This window comes from Drosophila hydei, unplaced genomic scaffold (genome assembly GCF_003285905.1).
Source record: "Drosophila hydei strain 15085-1641.00,03,60 unplaced genomic scaffold, DhydRS2 tig00000172-arrow-pilon, whole genome shotgun sequence".
Taxonomy (NCBI): Eukaryota; Metazoa; Arthropoda; class Insecta; order Diptera; family Drosophilidae; genus Drosophila; species Drosophila hydei.
Window position 1 is genome coordinate 3,845,888 of NW_022045682.1, and position 21,015 is coordinate 3,866,902.

General features: G+C 33.2%; 2 protein-coding genes across 3 annotated transcripts; one reads left to right on the forward strand and one right to left on the reverse strand.

The window, feature by feature from the left end:
* Window positions 1–1,739: 1,739 nt before the first annotated feature.
* On the forward strand, window positions 1,740–13,903 carry LOC111595854 (RNA-binding protein 25). Of its 2 annotated transcripts, none has more exons than XM_023309768.2 (5): window positions 1,740–1,817; window positions 8,864–9,223; window positions 11,987–12,201; window positions 12,283–12,464; window positions 13,400–13,903. In XM_023309768.2, exons 2-5 carry the CDS (start codon window positions 8,962–8,964, stop codon window positions 13,593–13,595), a joined length of 855 nt encoding a protein of 284 aa, XP_023165536.2. In that variant the 5' UTR covers window positions 1,740–1,817; window positions 8,864–8,961; the 3' UTR covers window positions 13,596–13,903. The 2 variants fall into 2 exon arrangements, with proteins under 2 accessions (XP_023165536.2, XP_023165537.2); XM_023309769.2 differs by having other exon boundaries at window positions 13,424–13,595.
* A 2,304-nt stretch (window positions 13,904–16,207) lies between these two features.
* LOC111595837 lies at window positions 16,208–18,863 on the reverse strand. Its single transcript, XM_030223382.1, has 2 exons — window positions 18,813–18,863; window positions 16,208–18,310 (listed from the first exon to the last, which is right to left on the reverse strand). The coding sequence occupies exons 1-2, from the start codon at window positions 18,861–18,863 to the stop codon at window positions 16,208–16,210; spliced, it is 2,154 nt and encodes a 717-aa protein (XP_030079242.1).
* Window positions 18,864–21,015: the final 2,152 nt, after the last annotated feature.

The window sequence follows — 21,015 nt, forward strand, 5'->3', positions numbered from 1 at the left end:
TTTGCTCTGCATTCACTCCCTTCCAGTTATTGACTTTAAAGTGTTACTTGTGGGTGCCTGCGGTGCCAGTCAACTGACTGCGGATTATGACCCTCTCATTCACCCACCCACACACAGCCACCCTCTGTCCTTTCTTACCACCCCACGGATAGCGACACTCTATCTTCGTTGTGCTTCGATAAAAAATAATAAAACTTTAGCCAGCGAGACTTGGCTCCATGTTATGGGTAAGTTATGTCGGCAATGTGTTCGCCTCTTAGACGTCTTCTACTCTCGAAGGTGCTAACGGTATTTTTTCCAAGTGCCATTGACATATTTATGAGCACATACACTAAGTTAAGTAAGTTTATAAGCATATATATATTTATGGAGGCATTATATGACTATGGCTAAATTTGAAGAGAAGAGCATTACGAGATTTTTATAGGAAAGCTTAAATATTCATAATTACTGGAAGACGAGTTTATAATTCAAAGTTATGAAAATAAATATAATTATTTTTTTATCAGATTTAAGTGAAGGAATAATCAATTTCTGAATTATTTTATCCGAATACAAGATTTATAATTACTGAACATTTTTAAAAAATATTTTCACACATTTGACAGATGTAAACTTTTTTTATATAAAATTGCAAATCATACTAAATATTTTTAAAATTTTATTTCATTTATAGCTTAAAGTTCTAAAATATAAATATAGAAAATAGTATCATCCATGTTTGGTCTCTATGCTATTATTTTTGTAATCTTACAAGTTCCTAAGTAGGATTATTTACATGGATTATTCTATGGCTGAAGCTCAAATCATTCATAACTTCTGACCTTAAAAGCGTAACCTGCATCTACGAATGTAAAGCTAAACAAAGAATAAAGATTTTATAGAATTAAAGAATTACTGAAATAGTTCCCTCGATCCCTTTGATCACACTAATCAGTTCATTTGATTTGTGTGTTGATGCTTCACCCACTTAACTTTCCAGCTACTATTCAAATTCAAAAAGTCCACGTAAAGTTATTACAATGACATAAGAGGCAATCACCGGCTAATTGCTGGGATTAGCATGCCTGTCAAAGTGCAATATATGAGCGTAATAAAAAATCAAGAGATTTATGATGACAACCAACTGTCATAAGATAAGAAATAATTATTTGAAAACAGAAAAGAAAGCTAAGGGCATGGGAGAGCGAAGCAATACAAAATGCAATCGCGCAGATCCCTTGGAAATTGTCTCAAGCGGGGATTTCCGCGTCGTCATTTACTGGGAAAAAGCAGCAAATGCGCCTTGGCCCAAGCCTGTTAGTTTTCCGGGAATGGAAAATGATGCGTGAAATTCCACACAATAAAAAGCATTGTCAACAATTAGTGTTGTTAAGCAGACCACGCCCATTCAGCCTACGGCGTAAATAATTGCGGCTACTTTTTTACGGCTAAATTCCCCGCATGATTTACCCATCATTTTTCATAAGACCATATCGGGCGACAAAACTTGTGCAAATGTGACGAAATTTTTCATTGATAAAGTCGACGAAAGGAAAATAATGGAGCAGGAGTCGGAGGAGCGGCCGAAGTAGGGGCAACGATTAAGCGTAATCGTAAAAGCTTCGCCAAGCTTTTACGCAATTTTTTGGCGCGTCACCGTCGTGTGTGCTCGTTACGAACTTCGTGTGTGGCTCGGCTCCGCTCGTCCTTTATAAAAGAAGTCGGCGTCGCGAGTCGGTTACGCAGTGTTCAACAAGTAGATAGGAGCAACAGTTTCCAATTGCGGAGACTGCAAAACGCAAAACGCATTCGGAAACGGAAAGTGAATCGCAAAAGTGAGTTAACGCGGCATGAAAATCAAATAAAATTTAAATGAAATGAATTGAAATTGACGATTTATAGAGGTGAAATGCAGTAAAACAAAATATATGTTCATATGAACTGGTTCACAGAGACTTTTGACGAATTGAATCGAATTGGCTAAACAAAACCCGTCGCGAAATCCTAGAAGTGCCGTAGCCAAGCAAAATGCGTGCTAAAATTATCTATATATATATTATCTACATTTATATATATTATATAATTCAATATATATGTATATATTATTATAAGCTGTGGGTGTGTGTGTGTTAGTGCTTGAAACAGCTAAAAGAATAAATAAAAACATTTATTTAAATTTAATAAACTTTTGAAGATCTGCTGAACGTTAAAATCCAAATCTTAAATACAAAAATTTAAAAAATTTAATTTAATTTAAAATTTTCAAATTAAAAGAAAATTGTTGAATATTTTGGCATTAAAGTTTTAAATAAATGCTTCACAAAATGTAGATTTGTTTTAAATTTTAACTAAATAAATTTATATTACAAAGTTATTTAAAAACGTCTGTTCATTATTTAAATGAATAAAATTGTAGAAATTCTGTTTGAAATTCCAGTTTAAAATAAGTTAAAATTAAATACGTTTACTTAAAATTTATTAAGCATTTCAAATTGATCTCTTCTTTACATTTTTAATATTTTTCTAGTCTAGCAGATAATACAATTATATTGGAAACTAAAAATATATATATATATATAAATTTTGCAAATTTTCGAATATTTTTCTAGTTGCAGCTTCTTTTTGTTCAAAGACTCATTAAAAAATGTTTGCTGCTAACTAAAAATTACGAAAAAATTAAAATTAATATACAGTTTTATGATAAGTTTTTATGTATACATTTTTAATTTTATTATTTTTATAGTATGTGTAATGCCTTGAGAAAATTAGAGTATACTTTTTAGCTTCACAAATATTTGAAACCTTTCAATTTCAAGTAAAGCTTTTAAGTATCTTAGCTACAAGAAAATGTGACGACTTTTGCTGTCGCACTTAACATTACTAAAAAAAAGGACTTCATAAAGGATATCATAAAGTTAAAAATAATCTAGTTTTTTTTTGCAAAAATATAGTCTAATAATAAAACTTGGCTACTTTACGTTACATTATTGCAAATCAATCAAGTCTTGTGTATGGTAAAACTAATCAAAAGTTATAAGGAGAATGTCAAACTGATATCTGATAAATAATTCAAATTGGAAATCAATCTTTCGTTTTTTGCCCATAAGCTAAGAAATTTCAGAGAAATTCCTCTTCCAATTTGCCGGACAGTAAACAGAAAAGTAGGTCACAACGGCTACACTAATAGCGGTATTAATATATATTTATGTTTACGCATTTAACCTGATTACGGCGCAGGTAAATCGTTTAGAAGACGCGTGTGGGAGCAAAAAGTTGAAGGTGCAAGATTTAGCTGAAAGTTAATGTTGAAGTAATTTCAATTAAAACGAGCTTAACTAGAGAATTGATATAACTATATTATATATATAATCTATTGTCTTATATATATAAAATATATCTATTTTTTTATCCCAAAATAAAAAAATATTTTTTTACATTTTTATCCCAATCAACATTTCGGATGTATTTCTGTTCAAAGATTTCAAAGAATAATTTTAGCTAAATATTGACTTTATTTTTAAAGGGAATTCCATTCACATGAATATTGTTCTTATTCAATCTGAATTTAAGCTTTGCATTTTACAGAAATTGTTTCAGTCAGATTTTTACTTACTTTAAATTCCTAATCAAGTTTTTAGATGAATTTCCATTTAGTCACTTTATAAAATCATGATTTTCTGCAAACAGAAAGCCAAACAAATAATTCAACAACTTCGCTGATTTCGTTAAATGTCAGGCAAACATACACCAAGCAAAGAATTTTGAAAAAAGCAGAAATATTTACAGAATATGTTGCTAGGCAAACATCTCGAGTTAAAGCCCTTCCGTTTCACCTGTGAAATTCCAAAGGGATGAAAAAAACCAAGAAAGTTATGAAAAAGAATCCCGAGAGTGATAAAATGCAATGCACGCACGCATCAGAGTTCGGTAGAATGTCAAACGAGTGGCTAAAATATTGCTAAGCAAAGCCAGGCTTACCCTATAAGATACCCTAACTTTAGGCTAAGCCATGAAACAATAAACGCATAAATATTTCAGCTGGTAAAATAATGAAAAATAATTAAAATAAAATATTATAAAATTTCAGATTGCGATAGTAATTCAGTTTTTAAATACCCTCACCTAAGTTTGAGTTAAAGTATTTTAAATTTTTTCAAAAATATTTTGAACTTAATAATTTTTCAAATTGCTTCAAGTGATATAAAAAAACTAAAATGATTCTTAGCAGAGTATATAGAAGTTTCGAGGATATGTGCGCGTATGTCTATGTGCTTGTGTATTGTGCGTGTGTTCTTGTAGGTGTATGTTGTGCCACATGGTCATCGAACACGGATCAAATTTCCTGCCGCAGGCGTGCGATTGCCCACATCCCTCCATAATTCCCTCGGCTACATCATTCGCCCTTGTGTTCCACACACACGCACAAAATATGATCATTGTCTGAGTGCTTTTATTTTTTGTGTGTTTGTCTAACAGCTGAAAGCACTGCGCTCACAATTTAAGTAGAGCTATCAAGTTCTTGACTCTTTCATAGTAATACTCACTCACAGCCGCAGGCCTCAAAATGGCATATTGGATTTATCACTGAGCATTGTGGGAGCGGGCCAATCGGAGCAAAACAATATTTGATACGAGCATATATTATATTTAGAACAAAGCCAAACAACATTTAAGATATTATTTCATAAAGTACTTCAAACCAAATTAGGTCAACTGAACTTAGACTATTTTAAGGGCTTTGTATATATCGAGATTTTGCTCTACATTTAGGCATGAAAAATTACTATTGAAGTGGATAACTAGCTTAATCTTTTATGTTGTCTAGATATATAAAAAAAAAACATTTGTATTTTTTACAATTAGTTTTTTAAGTTTGAGCTACTACTTAGCTTCAAACTGACAATGAAATGTGAAAAAATTCTTCAAATTTCATTTCTATAAAAATAATCCAAAAATCTCCTTTCAGAATTTGCAACATTTGCCAAAAAACTTGGCTTTAAATTGCCAAAAAAAATTGCTTTTCATATTGGTAAATCTCTTGAAATCACATTTCTATAGAATTTGACCGAAAACCTAAGAAAGTTGATTGTGTTGACTGTGACAGCTGCGCTCAATTACCATGTCATAAGTGTCGCAATATTATATTATATTGATGCATTGGGCACAAAGTTATGTGAAAGAAACAAGAAGTAGAAGAAGAAGAGGAGAAAGACATTTTTCTCGGGCCTAATTGGCTGGCAGCAACAGCTGCATTAGTTTCTGGGCACAAAAGTCGAAATGAGGGCAAACCCTTCGAGCTGCTACTCTTGGTCAGCGTTAATTAAAGAACTGTTTTTTTTTTTACAGTACGCATGATAAGTTTCGGTACCATAGGTGTGTGTACGTAGCCAGTCGTAACTTGCTTTGCTTATACATATTTTGGCTCAATTTTCTCATTAAAGCAATTAACTGTGCGTTTATTGCGAAACAGGTGAGCGCCTAGCCAGGTGACAGGCTACGAATGTGCTCCGCCCAAAGTCTTGTGGTAAATTTCATTCATTTCACCCTTGGGATCGCAGCTAACAACAACAATTTAGTCAAGTTTTTCTGCTCTTCATTCGCTTGGTTTTTGGACCAGTTTGGCGCTGTGTTTGTGTGTGTCAACAAGTTAATTAAAACAGTTTAACAACGATTCGTGTTTGCCTCTTGTTTGCTCAGAGTTCTATTTACCACCCAGTTAGGCCTGACTACACCCTAGTAACAGATAGATAGATATATATATATGGCTAGTACTTGTATTATATAAATAAAATATATTCTTACTAATTGTTTCTACGTAGAAAAGCTTGACATGTTTTCTAAAGAAATGTTCATTGAAGAGTTGCGTTAGTTGTTTGAAGTTTATAACATTTTAAAAGGTATTTAGTTTTTTAGACAAATTATTTGACTTAAGAAATATTTATATAAAAGTATTTAAAATATTACATTATTATTATTTATTAATTATATTTAAATTGAATTAATAGAAATAAAAATATATTATCTATTTTTCTTTTGTATGACAGCAATTGTTTATATTTATAATATACTAATTGTTAGGGCATTTCAGCATTTTATTTCTGCTTATTTATTTATTTTTGTAATTATATCTTTTAATTTTTTTCGTATTAATTTCTAAATTTTCATAGACTAAGTTACGTTTATAATTATAATATACCCATTATAGGGGCATTCCCGCTTGATTATCTATCAGACATGTTTGCTGTTTGCTTGTATTTCTTATTCATTTATTTTGTTTATATTAACGATTTTTTTCTTTTCATTTTGTATGCCAATCTTAGACATTTTTTCAGACTATTTATAATAAACTTAGTATTAGGGTATTCCTGCTTTGTCTGCACACAGACTTTCTTTTAGCTTGCCCTATTTGTGTTTTCTAAACTTTCTTATATTTTTATATTTAGTTTTTTATATATTTTATTTTTCATACTTTTAGTTTTTTAATTTTCTAGGGTATTCCATTTTCAGTATTTGCATTGATTTTTTATTCACTTTATTTCCTTCTACATTCTTTTTAAAATGCCTTTACTTTTATTTTTTCGAGCTAAAATTTTCGCTTGATTTTCTTAGATATTCTTATATATATATAAATGTATAATTATGAGGATATTCCAGCTTCGTTGTCAGACAGATTTCCTCTCGCATCCGTCTGCCTGAGTGCATGCGAGTACTTACTCTTGCCTGCCTGATGGCAACGCAAACAGTTAACTGTAAACCTGTCTATATTTAGTATAGCCATAAAATATGCATTATCAGTATTATAATATATGCAAGTATGAGTATACAAATATGAAGCATATATTAAAAAGACATATTAAAGACGCTGTGTGACGATGCTTGAAAGCATTTTGCATATTTGAAAATATTTTCATTCTTTTATTATTATTTCTATCTGTTCATAATATTTTCTTTACTGCTTGATTGAGTCAAAAGGTAGAAGCAAAATGATTGAATCTCAAAAATTAACATTGCTTTGCCGTACAATCAAAGCGTGCAGCGAACAAAATAATTTTGGCTACAAACTTTTTTCTTTGCGCCCAATTTTAATGAGTTTGGTTGACAAATTGAAAATGTTCATTTTGTTTTCAGTTCTTTTCTGTTTTGGCCAATTTGTGAGGCGTGCTAGGCGGCTTATTTATTGTTAGCTCGACTCACGGTTCATTGGGTAATTCGTCAATTCCTAGCAACAGAAAATTATACAAATTGCCAGCTCTGTGCGTGAAAAGTATTTGAGTTGAACTTTAAGCAAACATTTACCTTTAAGCTGGTTCTCAATTGAGTTGACTTAAGCTGACTCGGAATTGAGTTCACTTCAATTTATTCGCAATTGAGCTGGATTAGGATGGTACATAAATTAGTTCATTTAAGACAATTGAGTTAACAATTAGGCTCACATACGCTGGTTCAAAAATTTGAGTTCACTGAAATTAGTTCATGATTGAGTTCACTTTAACTGGTTCAGAATTGATTTGATTGAAACTGGTGCAGAATTGAGTTCAGTTAATTTAGTTCAGATACGAATCGAGTTAAGCTGGTTCAGAATTGAGTTCAATTAAAATAGTGCCTGATTGAGTTCACTTTAACTTTTTTCACAAATGAATTCACGTGAACTGGTTCAGAATTGAGTTGTTTTTAACTAGTTCTGAATTGAACCCACTTAAATGGCTTGAATTCCTCTAAGATATCAACTTTGGCAATTGAGTTGATTGAAGTAGTTCACACTTAAACTGGTTCGCTTGTGCTTCAAGCTAGTTCATAATTGAATTCATTTAAGCTAGTTCGCAATTAAGTTCGCTTAAGAACTATGTTCAAACTGCTTCACATTTGAGCTAGTTCGATTTTAAGTGGTTCTTAATTAAGTTCATTGAACTGGTTCGACCGCAATCCGGTTATTAGTTGAATTTACTTAAGATGCGTCTTATACAGGACGTTAGGTTCGCATTTAACATTGTTTAAGAACATGTCATGTTCGGAACTGGTTCATCATTAAATAGGATTCATTTGAGTTGATTTGAGCTGGTTCATAATTGAACCGAGTTCTTAAATTTTGACACGATAATTGATAATCGACGCGAGCTTGATTTGAAGAACTCAAAAATCTAGCAAAATTTCAAGCTAAGTGCAGAGCCAACAGATTTATTTATAGGGATCTGTAATACATGTAGTAGAACAGCTTAAGCCTAATAAAAAATGTGTGTTTCGTGGTTTCTTGTTGTTGTTTGGCTTGAGAAATTAAACCAAATCGCGAAGTTTTATGGGTTTAGACACCACCGCAAATGCCAAAAGTTTGAAGCCAACTCATTTATATTGTTCCAGAAGGCAAAAAGTTATTTTAGAGAAGAGGCCCAAAACAAAAAAAAACAGCTCAGTAGAGCTCAAGGGCAGAGGCGATGAAGGTTATGTGGCTAGGCTAATGGATGCACGTGGATAAAGCAGTGGCAATGAGGGAAGAGCGGGTGCCGTGGGGCTGAGGTGTTAAACTTGTGCTGCAAACGCGTAGCGAAGGAGTTAAGCTTATGCCACGCCCAGGGCTAATTAAATGAAACGATGCGAATGTCGGCCTTAAAATAAAAACAAGCTGCACAAGGCGAGAGGCAGGAGAGGCAGCAGCAACAGCAGCAGCAAAAAGTTGCCCAAGAAGATGCTTTGACACATCCTGTTGATTTAAACCTATGTGCGTGGCTGTGGGTGTGTGTGTATGTGTGCATGTTGTGTGTTTAAGCACAAAAAAGTGCTAACACCCACACGAACAATTGGTTTAAGGGGTTTACAGCAGGGCGGTGCCGCCCGTTTGGTAGTGATGGTAATTAGCCTCATACACATTCTCATTTTGTGCTTGCAGAGAAGACAGGACGACGCTAACAGCCCGCTAATCCCAAGGATAACATACACACACACATATATACAGAAAAAGAGTGTGAGAAAAACAAAGAGTAGAACATGAAGTTGAATATGCTCTGCATGCTGGCCCTGACGATCCTGGCCAACACGCATCATGTCCTTAGCTTTCTGACGGGCCAGGCGACGTCTGCTAATGGAGTTGGAGCAGCTACGATTGGAGCACAACAACAGCAACAGCAGCGTGCCAACATCTTTGATGGAGCAGCAGTTGGAGCTGAAGCTGATGCCGACGAAGGCAGCAGACAAGAGCTCAACTTGGAAACGCAGCAGCAGCAGCGCAATGTTTACGATCCAGGAGATGGTGAGTAGAGTCCCTCATTAAATTACGGCACAGTCTTTTGTGCCTGACAAGGATTACGCACTGACATTTGACTCCTTAACGCGACGCGTAGGCATTGTGCTTGCTCTTTTCTCTCGCTTCTCTCTTTTCCCCTTTCGACTGCCTTCAGCGGCCTTCAACAATGAAGGCCATGAAAATGTATTTTATGTCGAGCAAAACTTAGTTAATACTTTTTTTTCTGTTCACTAGCAATTTGTCTTAGTCAGAGTTTATCAGCTAGTTCAATTTGTATTTAAATTTATTGAAAAAATGAAAAAACAAATTTATAGATAGATAAATATATTTTTTTATAATATTAACTATTTTTTGTTTATTTTTTATAAAGAAAATTAGAAAGTGAACAACTTAATAAAAAATATAATTTCAAATAAAATTTCCCTAAATTTTCTTTTAGTTTTTATGAATTTACATTGTAGGAAATATGATTGGTTAAAATTATATCTATTTTTTACTCTTTTTCAAATTTTATTAAATATTTTTTAATAATCATAATTTTGCTAAAGCAAATGTATAAAATATAAATAATTTTAATTGAATTGATAATAATTGATAATACTAAATAGAATTATAACTCGTTTCAATTTTTTTTATTTTTTTTTTTTAACATTTTCTTAATAATTCTGTTCAAAATTGAATTATAATATGTTTCAATTATTTATTTTATTTTTCTTCATAAAATATATGTTTTCAAATTATAATTAATGAATTTATACTGGTTTTTTATTTATTCTTAGCTTATTTATGTATTGACAAATAATATTAAATTTCTGAAATGTAATAACAATAAAATTGGTGCTAAGAGGATTTCTAATTGCTTCTCAAATAATTTTTTGGTAAACTCAAATCCAGGCATACTCAGCCAAGTTGCTGCAGCTTCAAATTCAGTTCGCTTCAACCAGTCCTGGCCTGGCCTAGGTCTTGCTCGCAAAACTGGACTTTTGTTTTCAGGCTTATCATATTTCACAAAAAAATTGTAATAAAAATTGGTTTGATAATTTTTTGAATTATGGCTTTTAACAAGAGATTCCCACTCCAATTATATACACATTTTTTTTTTTGGCTACGCTCGTTCGATTGGGCACTCAACAGGTGCCCCACCACCACCTTTTTTTGTGCAGCCTGCTCTTAGGCGACCCACGCAGCAATGGATTTGAATGGTCGCTGGGCATTTCCGGTCAGTGCACAATTTTTGAAGTGCGTTTATCTATGGCAACACACCAAATACACACACACACACATCACAGGCATACACTTCATACGCCCACAAAATTTTAACATTTTTTAACGCATTTCAAGTTTGTTTTACGTCAGAGAAGTCGCGTCGTCTTGTCTGCACTTAATACACACACACACACACTGCTTTAGCCATAAAATTAAAATATGAACACAATTGATTATCATTTATTTGGAATACATAATTCGATTCAGTTTCCAATTGATTTGATTTGGGTTTGACGTTGAGGTTTTGCTTGACCTTAGAGAAAATAAAATGTATTTTTTACTCGTTGTGTTACGGTAGAAATTTAATAATATAGTAACATAATATAGTAACAAGTAAAAAATAAATAAAAATATACATTATTAAAGATGTAAGAAAAAATAAATAAATAAATTACTGAAAAATAAATAAAAAATATATAATACATTATTAAAGAATAATGATGCATTAAAAATAAATAAATAAATTATTGAAAAATAAATAAAAAATATATAATACATAATTAAAGAATAATGATGCATTAAAAAATAAAAAAAAAATAAATTACTGAAAATTTACAATAAAATATATAAAAACGAATTATATTTACAAAATTATAAAAATAATTCAAATATAATAGAAAAATATTTGATAAAAAAATTTATAATTAAATTAAAAAGTATGGACGGCAACAACTGGAGAATTTTGAGCATCAATCAGTCAATCATAAATATGTGCTAATCTTAATATATATAAATATATGTTAAATTTAAATTTTAATAAATATTCTTACTCTGCAAGATTTACCTATCATCAATCGGTCAGTCAATTAGGCCGTCAAAGAAAAGTTAAAAATTATTATTTTTAATACACTTTAAATGTAACAAGCTTTCAACGCTTTAAAAGACTTAACTGGCATCAATCAGTCAATCAATCGGACAGTCAATAATGCAGAAATATAAAAAATAAATTTGTAAAGCACTCGAATTCTATAATGCCTTAAATACTACTTCAATCAGTCAATCAGCGCACAAGCCCTACACTTTAGTAGACTGTTATTAGAACTTTGGCATTAACTAAGGTTTAATGCCAAATGGCTTGTAAGCTGTAATCCGAGTCCTTTAAGGCCTGGCATTTAAGTCGTTGGTTGCTTTGGCAGGAAGCTGCCAAATGAGACAAAAGGCAACCGCATGATAAACGCGCAAGCATCAAACACAATGAATGAGTGAAAATTGAGTGACTGACTGACTGACCAACTGACTGAATGAGTGAGTGAATGACGGCTGTCTGTGCCATTGTGGCGGCTGTAGCCGCCGGCCAATTTCCGCCACTCGCAGTGTATTTAATATGTATGAGTATTTTTAAGCCCCCGGACTGTAGTCGAGGCTGGGCAAAAGTGAGACAAACAAAACTTCAAATGTCAGTTTGGCGGAAACTTGAGAGTCGTCCCGCTCCTTGTGGCCGGATTAAGTTGTGCAAAATATTCAAATGCCAAATAAAACGAGATTTTTTTTTGCCAATGACAGAGCTGCTGCATGCGCTAAATATGGAGTTGGAGCCGGAGCGGGAACGAGAACGAGAACGAGAGCGGGAACGGGAACGTGAAACGGAACGCCAGCCAGACTATGCCACAGCCGTCGAGTTGGCCAGCAAATTTGACATGCTTAAGAAGATGGAGCAGGACTTACGCGCTGAACAGGAACTAGTCGACAAATCCGCTTTACTTATGAAAATGTTGGAGGTAAGTCGAAGGCGGCGGCGGTGCGGGGTGAAGCGGCATGTACTGGTATTTACTTCCATAACAAATGTTACGCCCACTTAGGATCCGTCATTGGATACGCTGCCATTGGTCTATGTGGAGGAGGAGGAGCCGACAGCCACTGCAGCTGAAGACTACCCGGAGCTGGATAATGGCATACAGAGCCTGATTATCGGTCAGAATAAGCCAAAACGTTCCCGTTATTATCGTCGCTATCCCTGGAAGCGACACAATCGCAATCGCGGGTAAGCTATTGCCAGCCCTGGTGCACACATGCACACACACTCTCAAGCTCCTTTTTTATTTAAAATAAATCAAATACCCAGAAATCGACCTAGCACCCATTTTTGATTTGTAGTTTATGGTGTTATTAAACTTACTAAAAAAATACGAATATTGGATTTTGTTGCTGAAAAAACTTTTCGAGATTCAAGTCAATAAATAAATACATTTGATTCTGATATATTAAATGTTTAAAAAATATTTTAAAAATTTCAAATTAAAAATATCACAAACTTCAGAAAACTATTTTTAAAAAAAAAGTTGATAAAATATCTGAGTGCATAGATAGCTTACATTTTGTAATTTGTGTGAAAACTAAATCTTAAAAATGTATACATAAAAAATATTAAGATTCTTTTAAAAAATATTTCAAATTAAAAATTATAAAAAGTTCAGAAAACAATTTTTAAAATTTTAAAAAAATATCTGACTATTTAGATTTCTTTCATTTTAAAATTTCTGTTAAGACTAAATCTTAAAAAAAAAAAATATATAAAAAATATTCAGATTTTTTTAAAAAATATTCTAACTAAAACTAAAATTCAAAATAATAGAGTTTCCACTAAAACAATAAATTTCAATATATAAAAATATTTTGGCGATATTTTCCAATTATTTCTGGAAAACTAAAAATCGAAAAAATTTCAGCAACAAATACCAAACCTTATTAGACACATATACATATATTAAAACTAGAAAACTGTACTAAACTGCATTTCCAAGAGTCTCTCTAGGCCGTACACACAATGAACCCTCCGATTACCGAATACCACAAATATCTATATGTATTATATATATATACTATATGTAATGAATATATATATATATATATATATGCAAAAATGTGGGCGTGATGTGAAACGATAATTTCTAATTGCAAAATATTACTGTTATTCAGTTCTTACATGAATTCTATCAACAGCAACTATGAACCGGAACTGCGTTACGCCTGTACACCTAGCAAGGAGGATATATTCAAGCTCCTGGTCAACTTGCATGAGAATCGTAAGGGCAATCACAGCAAGACCGTGAATTTTTGCAATCGCAAGCGACCCGCTAAGGCGGTATTTACCAACATACGATTCCTGGGCTAGATCTGACACTGAACGGGACAGAAAATGACACAAGTACACACATACACATACACACACACACACATACACACACACACATACACCCACACACACACTCACAGACATATGTATACCAAGCATCAATTTGTATATTGCTGACAAAGTCAAGCGCGAAAACTGGAGAAAAACAAGCACTAACAATTAGTTAACTAAACAAACTAACTAAACTAAACTAAACTAACCAGCTATTAGGTAATTATCTATGCAAAGAACCTTTTCGCACTCTAAGCTAGCCAATTAGCCAACACTGCATAGCCAAACTAGTGTTAAACAACGTTTAACTTTTTTAATGTCTCTCAATGTGTTGTATATACTAACAGATATATATATATATATATATATATATATATATATATATATATATATATATATATATATCTAAAGTTTTTAATATCAAGTTAATCCGAGTTAATGTTCCAGCCTGTCATATCATTAGAGAATGCGTCAATCGGTGTTGGTAGTCGAAGTATTATCTATGTTAACCTAACCTAGAAATTCAAATAAATATATGAAATATATAAATCTAACAAAAAATCATATTTATATATATACTATATCTAAATGTATGTATAAATCAACATCGATGTGTATATATGTATATGTATACTTAACAAATAACTACTATGACTTTTATGTATGAATATGTGTACCTATATAACTATATATATATATATATATATATATATATATATATATAAATATATGTGTATGTAAATGTCGGGAGATCTAATTGCTAAAATAAACCTATAAATAAATATATCTATATTATTCTTCTGCGCAATGATATTTTTATTTGTTCTATTATGGGGGAATCATAGAATTGTTATTTAGTTAATAATTAATTAATTATTAATAATTATGAATTAATTTATAATATTATATAATTATGAGAAGTGAGGTAAGATTTTTATTTACCTAAAATTTGGAAATACTTTAATTATATGAACGTTGATCCTTACCATCATATACCATAAACATCAAATTAAAATTTAAAATAAAAAAAAAATTAAAAAAAAAAAATTAAAAAAAAAATTTAAAAAAAAATTTAAAAAAAAAAATTAAAATAAAACAAACTGAACAGTTTTGTAAGTCATTTTCAATAAATAATTTGCAGCAAATCATTTTTAAATAATTTTCAAAATATATATTTGATCCTAAGCGCTAAAATTGAAATTTTCAAATATTATTAAATTATTTAAAAAAAATCTAATTATAAAATTTATATTTTTGGTTTCTTAACTTTTTTTTTTAAAATATAAAAATGATTAATAATGCAATTAAAAATTGGAAATATTACAAAAATCTTCATATAATATAACCAAAAATCTAAACCAATTTTTAATAATTTATTATTTATATTATAAATATCTTTAATGTTATTATTATTATTTATTACTAATTTTATTAGTATTATTATTATTATTATTATTATTATTATTATTATTATTATTATCATTATTATTTTTATTATTATTATTATTATTATTATTATTATTGTTATTATTATTATTATTATTACTATTTTTATTATTTCCAGAGTAGCTTAGCACCTCCACATAGCAGTCTAAAAGTGAAAGAAATCCATTAAAAATTCTTGTTGTTTATTTTTTTCTACTGCGTTCCAAAATCAATAAGTGAAATGATTCAATATAAGTCAATTGTGTCATATTTATTCGGCATAAATGTTTATATTCTATTGCATCCATTGTTATTCTGTGATCTCTCTACCAGCTTGAGGTTGCTGACGTCATGTAATATGTGACAAAAAATAGGTTTCGTTGCTGACTCATGTTATCTTAGAGCCAACACTGAAAATGTGGTACGGCATGCACATTGTGGTGCAGATACCCTGTACAAAGAGACAGAAAAGGTGGCTTAAAAAGCGACACTTTTGAAAACTTTTCCCAATTGCCAAAAATTAGAACATTTAAATTTTTAAATAAATATAAAAACATATGAATAAATTAGATTTGATAAACAGATTTAATATTCTACTTATATAAGAAATATTTCGTATAGCTCTTGTTTTTTACAGGATATCACATGACCACTCTTCATTAGAGACGCCCAGACTTATTTCCGTTGTTGTCAGGCCCAGCAGCGCTTCAAATAGATAACCTCATTGCCAAGCTGTTGTCTGGCGCTGTCGAGGCTGTGAAGCCTACCAAAGCTTCAGCAAACATAACCAAGAAGTGCCCAGTCAGTCAGTGGGTGGGCGGTGGTCGGCGGGGCGTGGTGCGAGACTTCAATGTCAACGCAATGTATTCACACTTCAAGGTGCGAGTGGGGGGCACAAATGGAACCACAATCAACACACTTATGCGATGTTGTAAACAATGCGACGCATTTGTATAGAAAACGAAAGTCAGCACCGAGTCATAATATTTCTGGGTCTCGGGTTTTCATAGCTATTGGCGTTGTTTTTAAGGCTATTTACTGAGAACTCCGAACTTAGAATCTAGCAAGGGAAATTGAAAAAATAATTCTAATTAAAGATATATACTAGGAAAATTTATCTAGAAATTTATTTTATTTTATTTTATTTATTTATGGATTTCTATTATTATTCTGAACTAGCCAAAAATATTGCTAAACCAGCTGCGTAGCGGGGCAAAGCAGATGGGCTTGGTTATCCAGAGCGTGTCTACGGAGAGACGCAGCACCTCCATGTAGTCGAAGGTGCAGCTGCTCTGCTCGAAAGCCTTTGTGCTAAGCTTGACCGGCCTGGGAGTCGTTGTCGGTGTCGTCTTCACCTCCTCATCGTCGTCGAGAGCAGCACGAGCAAACGCCTCATCAGCATCGAAATAGTAAAACTCTTTGCGTGTGGAGTTTGTCTCCACCACACGAGAGGGCTGCTGAGCATCCAGGCCACGGGCATGGGCCCAGGAGCCTGACTGCCGAGATTGACGATAGGGCGTGGGCAGCAACGGAGAGAGCGGCGAGAGTGGGTAGCTGGGCAGCCGTCCAGGATAGTTGGGCCATAGCGTTGATTGGGGCTGATAGCCACCGAGACCTGGCTGATAGCCTCCTAGACTAGGCAGACCACCTAAGCTTGGTTGATAGCCAAGCTGTGATTGTAGTCCTCCGAGCTGAGGTTGAAGACCTCCGAGCTGTGGTTGAAGTGCTCCGAGCTGTGGTTGAAGTGCTCCGAGCTGTGGTTGAATCGCGCCTAGCTGTGGCTGATAGGCACCTAGGCCAGGCCGACTCAAAGGATTGTTCAAATTCAGGCCATAGTTGCTCGTGTCCTGATCATGAAAGATCTCCAGCAGAAAACCATTTGTAGCCGAACCACCCGACTGGCCCATGCGCAAACGCAAAGCTTTGCGACCCTGCGGCCAAAAGGATTTGTGTATATGGCCCGAGCGACAGCCACAATAGCGCTGACCATCCACCTCCACAAAGTCCCCGGAACAACTGGATGCGCCCGGAGCGATTGGCGCCGGATAGACGGCTCCAGCGGAGTGACCAAAATCAAAGAATTTGAATTGAATGCGCAGACCGGCCACATTGGGAGAACTCTTTTCCAGATAGAAGACGCAATCTCGCTGCTGATTCGGCAGCAGAGCGTTGAGTACGGTGCGTGGAAAGCCCGGACTGGACAAGTAGAAATGGGCCTGATTGAAGCTGCTGATGCAGCATAGATCCACCTGCCCTCCAAACTGTGGATCGTAATCACGTAGTAGGGCGTTGGGTGATTGGAAAGAGCTCGTCTGATACTGCTCTGAAATGCTGGGCAGCTGTTGCTCCTGTGACTGCAACAGTTGCTGTTTTGCCAGTTGTTGTTGTTGCTGAAGCAATTGCTGTTGTTGTCCTGGCTGTTGCTGCTGTGTTAATTGTTGTTGTTGCTGTTGCTGTTGCAGCAGCTGTTGCCACTGTTGCTGTTGGAGCCATTGCTGCTGCAGCAGCTGCCACTGTTGAGGCAATAGCAACTGTTGCTGCTGTGAAAATGGTTGCGGCTGCAGCAACTGTTGCTGCTGTTGCTGTTGCTGCTGCAGTTGCTGTTGTAATTGCTGTAATTGTTGCTGCTGTTGCTGCTGCAGCTGCAGCGGCGATTTGTTGTCATTGCAGGGAGGAGCAGCAGGCAAATAGAATCCACCAGCAAAGCTTGACCCTGGATAAGTCGGATAAGCCGGATAAGCAGCGGGCAGACTGAAATTGCGATGTTGCTGCTGTTTCTTGTTTGGCAGCTGGGCAGTCACCTGCACCGTATCATCCAGATCATCGTCGGCGTTGTCTCTGTCTAAGCCACGTGCCGTCACTTCCTCGCGCTCGCAGGCCAAGCGCGTCACCAACAGTCGAAAGCCACCGCCCGTAGTCCAAGGCGAATCATCACTTAGAAATCTTAGGCGTAGTATGCCATCCGGCGTCTGATACTTTTTGATGCCTCGCACCTCGCCGCAGAGCACGTCCATATCGCGTTCGTCCTGCTGCAGACCGACAGCCACGTAATCGTGGCTGCAATTCGCCGACAGCTCCAGCTGAAAGTCCAGGAATTGCACGTGGAACTTGGTCGGGCAGCGATAAGGTGAACGGATAACATAATCGACGCAACTGTTAAATGGATAAGTGTCCGGATAATTGGGCGACTCAATCAAACTCTGGCGTTCTCTATAGACGCCCTGCAGCGTGCATTGAGGCAGCTCGTCGTGCACCGACGCACAGCTGCTCGAGACTAACTGCAGTATATATGTAAAGATACATATAGTATATTTAGACGTAAGTCCTGGCATATCCTTCCGACACATTTTGCGAGGCCAATTAGCGAGCAACGCACCTGTGTTAGCGCGCGACAAAATACAACTAAACACGTTGCGGGTCACTCGTCGTCGACTCTTTGACTATACAATTAGGTGCGACTTTTTCGGTTTCACCTCGATTACCTGTAGGCCCTACCGATGGCCCTCTCTTTGCCTCGCCACGTCCATCTGCCTGAAACAATTTGCACTCTTGTCTATGAGCTCGAAACAAAAGCGTTTGCTTGTCTCCAATGCTATTCCAAAAATCTTTGCTCCATTCCATTCATAAGTGCCCCATGCAGTCCAATGAACTTCAGAAGATGTCAATCAAATATATGTCGAATATTTCTAGTAAATACTTCCTACTTCAAGTACTTTTAGCATCTAGTTAACAATGTGTTGCAAAAAGGTTTCATTAGAAACCCAACTACAGGCAACTTACAATAGCAGCTACTCTTAAATTCTGCGCTGTGTTACTGAAGTCCTGACTCATAGTTATAGTTAGATATTAACATATATACCGAATTATGAAAGACAACTTGTTATACAGATAGAAAGTTGCAGATTCGCGGAAATGAAAGAGAAAAAGTATAAACGCATTAGGTATTGCCACAATCATTATTATTTGCATTAGCATTCGCATTATCATTATCATTATCATTATCATTATCATTATCATTATCATTGTCATTGTAATTATCATTATCATTATCATTATCATTATCATTATCATTATCATTATCATTGTCATTGTAATTATCATTATCATTATCATTATCATTATCATTATCATTATCATTATCATTATCATTATCATTATCATTATCATTATCATTATCATTATCATTATCATTATCATTATCATTATCATTATCATTATCATTATCATTATCATTATCATTATCATTATCATTATCATTATCATTATCATTATCATTATCATTATCATTATCATTATCATTATCATTATCATTATCATTATCATTATCATTATCATTATCATTATCATTATCATTATCATTATCATTATCATTATCATTATCATTATCATTATCATTATCATTATCATTATCATTATCATTATCATTATCATTATCATTATCATTATCATTATCATTATCATTATCATTATCATTATCATTATCATTATCATTATCATTATCATTATCATTATCATTATCATTATCATTATCATTATCATTATCATTATCATTATCATTATCATTATCATTATCATTATCATTATCATTATCATTATCATTATCATTATCATTATCATTATCATTATCATTATCATTATCATTATCATTATCATTATCATTATCATTATCATTATCATTATCATTATCATTATCATTATCATTATCATTATCATTATCATTATCATTATCATTATCATTATCATTATCATTATCATTATCATTATCATTATCATTATCATTATCATTATCATTATCATTATCATTATCATTATCATTATCATTATCATTATCATTATCATTATCATTATCATTATCATTATCATTATCATTATCATTATCATTATCATTATCATTATCATCATCATCATCATCATCATCATCATCATCATCATCATCATCATCATCATCATCATCATCATCATCATTATCATTATCATTATCATTATCATTATCATTATCATTATCATTATCATTATCATTATCATTATCATTATCATTATCATTATCATTATCATTATCATTATCATTATCATTATCATTATCATTATCATTATCATTATCATTATCATTATCATTATCATTATCATTATCATTATCATTATCATTATCATTATCATTATCATTATCATTATCATTATCATTATCATTATCATTATCATTATCATTATCATTATCATTATCATTATCATTATCATTATCATTATCATTATCATTATCATTATCATTATCATTATCATTATCATTATCATTATCATTATCATTATCATTATCATTATCATTATCATTATCATTATCATTATCATTATCATTATCATTATCATTATCATTATCATTATCATTATCATTATCATTATCATTATCATTATCATTATCATTATCATTATCATTATCATTATCATTATCATTATCATTATCATTATCATTATCATTATCATTATCATTATCATTATCATTATCATTATCATTATCACTATCATTACAACTTCCCTTGCTCCATATCAATATGTCCTGTAGCCTCGCACTCTATATCTGCAATATATTTGTCCCACTAATGGAGCTAACAATGCATTTCCAGCAATTAACGCATAACTTCAGGAACAACAATACATTTTTCCATTTCACATTTACGCAGAAAAAACAGAAAGAAAACAACAAGTTTATAAAAGCCAATGCGTTAAGAGTCGTAGAAAAAAACGCAGTCATAAAACCAATAACAGCAAATAAAAGAGACGAAAACAACAACGATAAATAACGAACTGTGTCTATTGACAATGCCAAACAACTTGCATAATACCAGAAAATATATATCGTGGGAGCGGATGCTGCACTCGAACCACGCCCCTGTTGTCAAGCCCCACAAATCAGACGGTAACATGTAGAGGCTGAGCAATAATATTCGAAGCATGTCTTAAACTTATTCAAGATAAATATATACTTGAATAT

Excerpts from the sequence above, each read along its gene's own strand:
- LOC111595854 (XM_023309768.2), top strand. The coding sequence starts at position 8,962 with ATGAAGTTGAATATGCTCTGCATGCTGGCCCTGACGATCCTGGCCAAC. Across the intron at positions 9,224-11,986 it reads TGTTTACGATCCAGGAGATG|AGCTGCTGCATGCGCTAAAT; the intron begins GTGAGTAGAGTC and ends TGCCAATGACAG. Across the intron at positions 12,465-13,399 it reads CGACACAATCGCAATCGCGG|TTCTTACATGAATTCTATCA; the intron begins GTAAGCTATTGC and ends ACTGTTATTCAG.
- LOC111595837 (XM_030223382.1), bottom strand. The coding sequence starts at position 18,863 with ATGAGTCAGGACTTCAGTAACACAGCGCAGAATTTAAGAGTAGCTGCT. Across the intron at positions 18,311-18,812 it reads ATTTAAGAGTAGCTGCTATT|TTAGTCTCGAGCAGCTGTGC; the intron begins GTAAGTTGCCTG and ends TATATACTGCAG.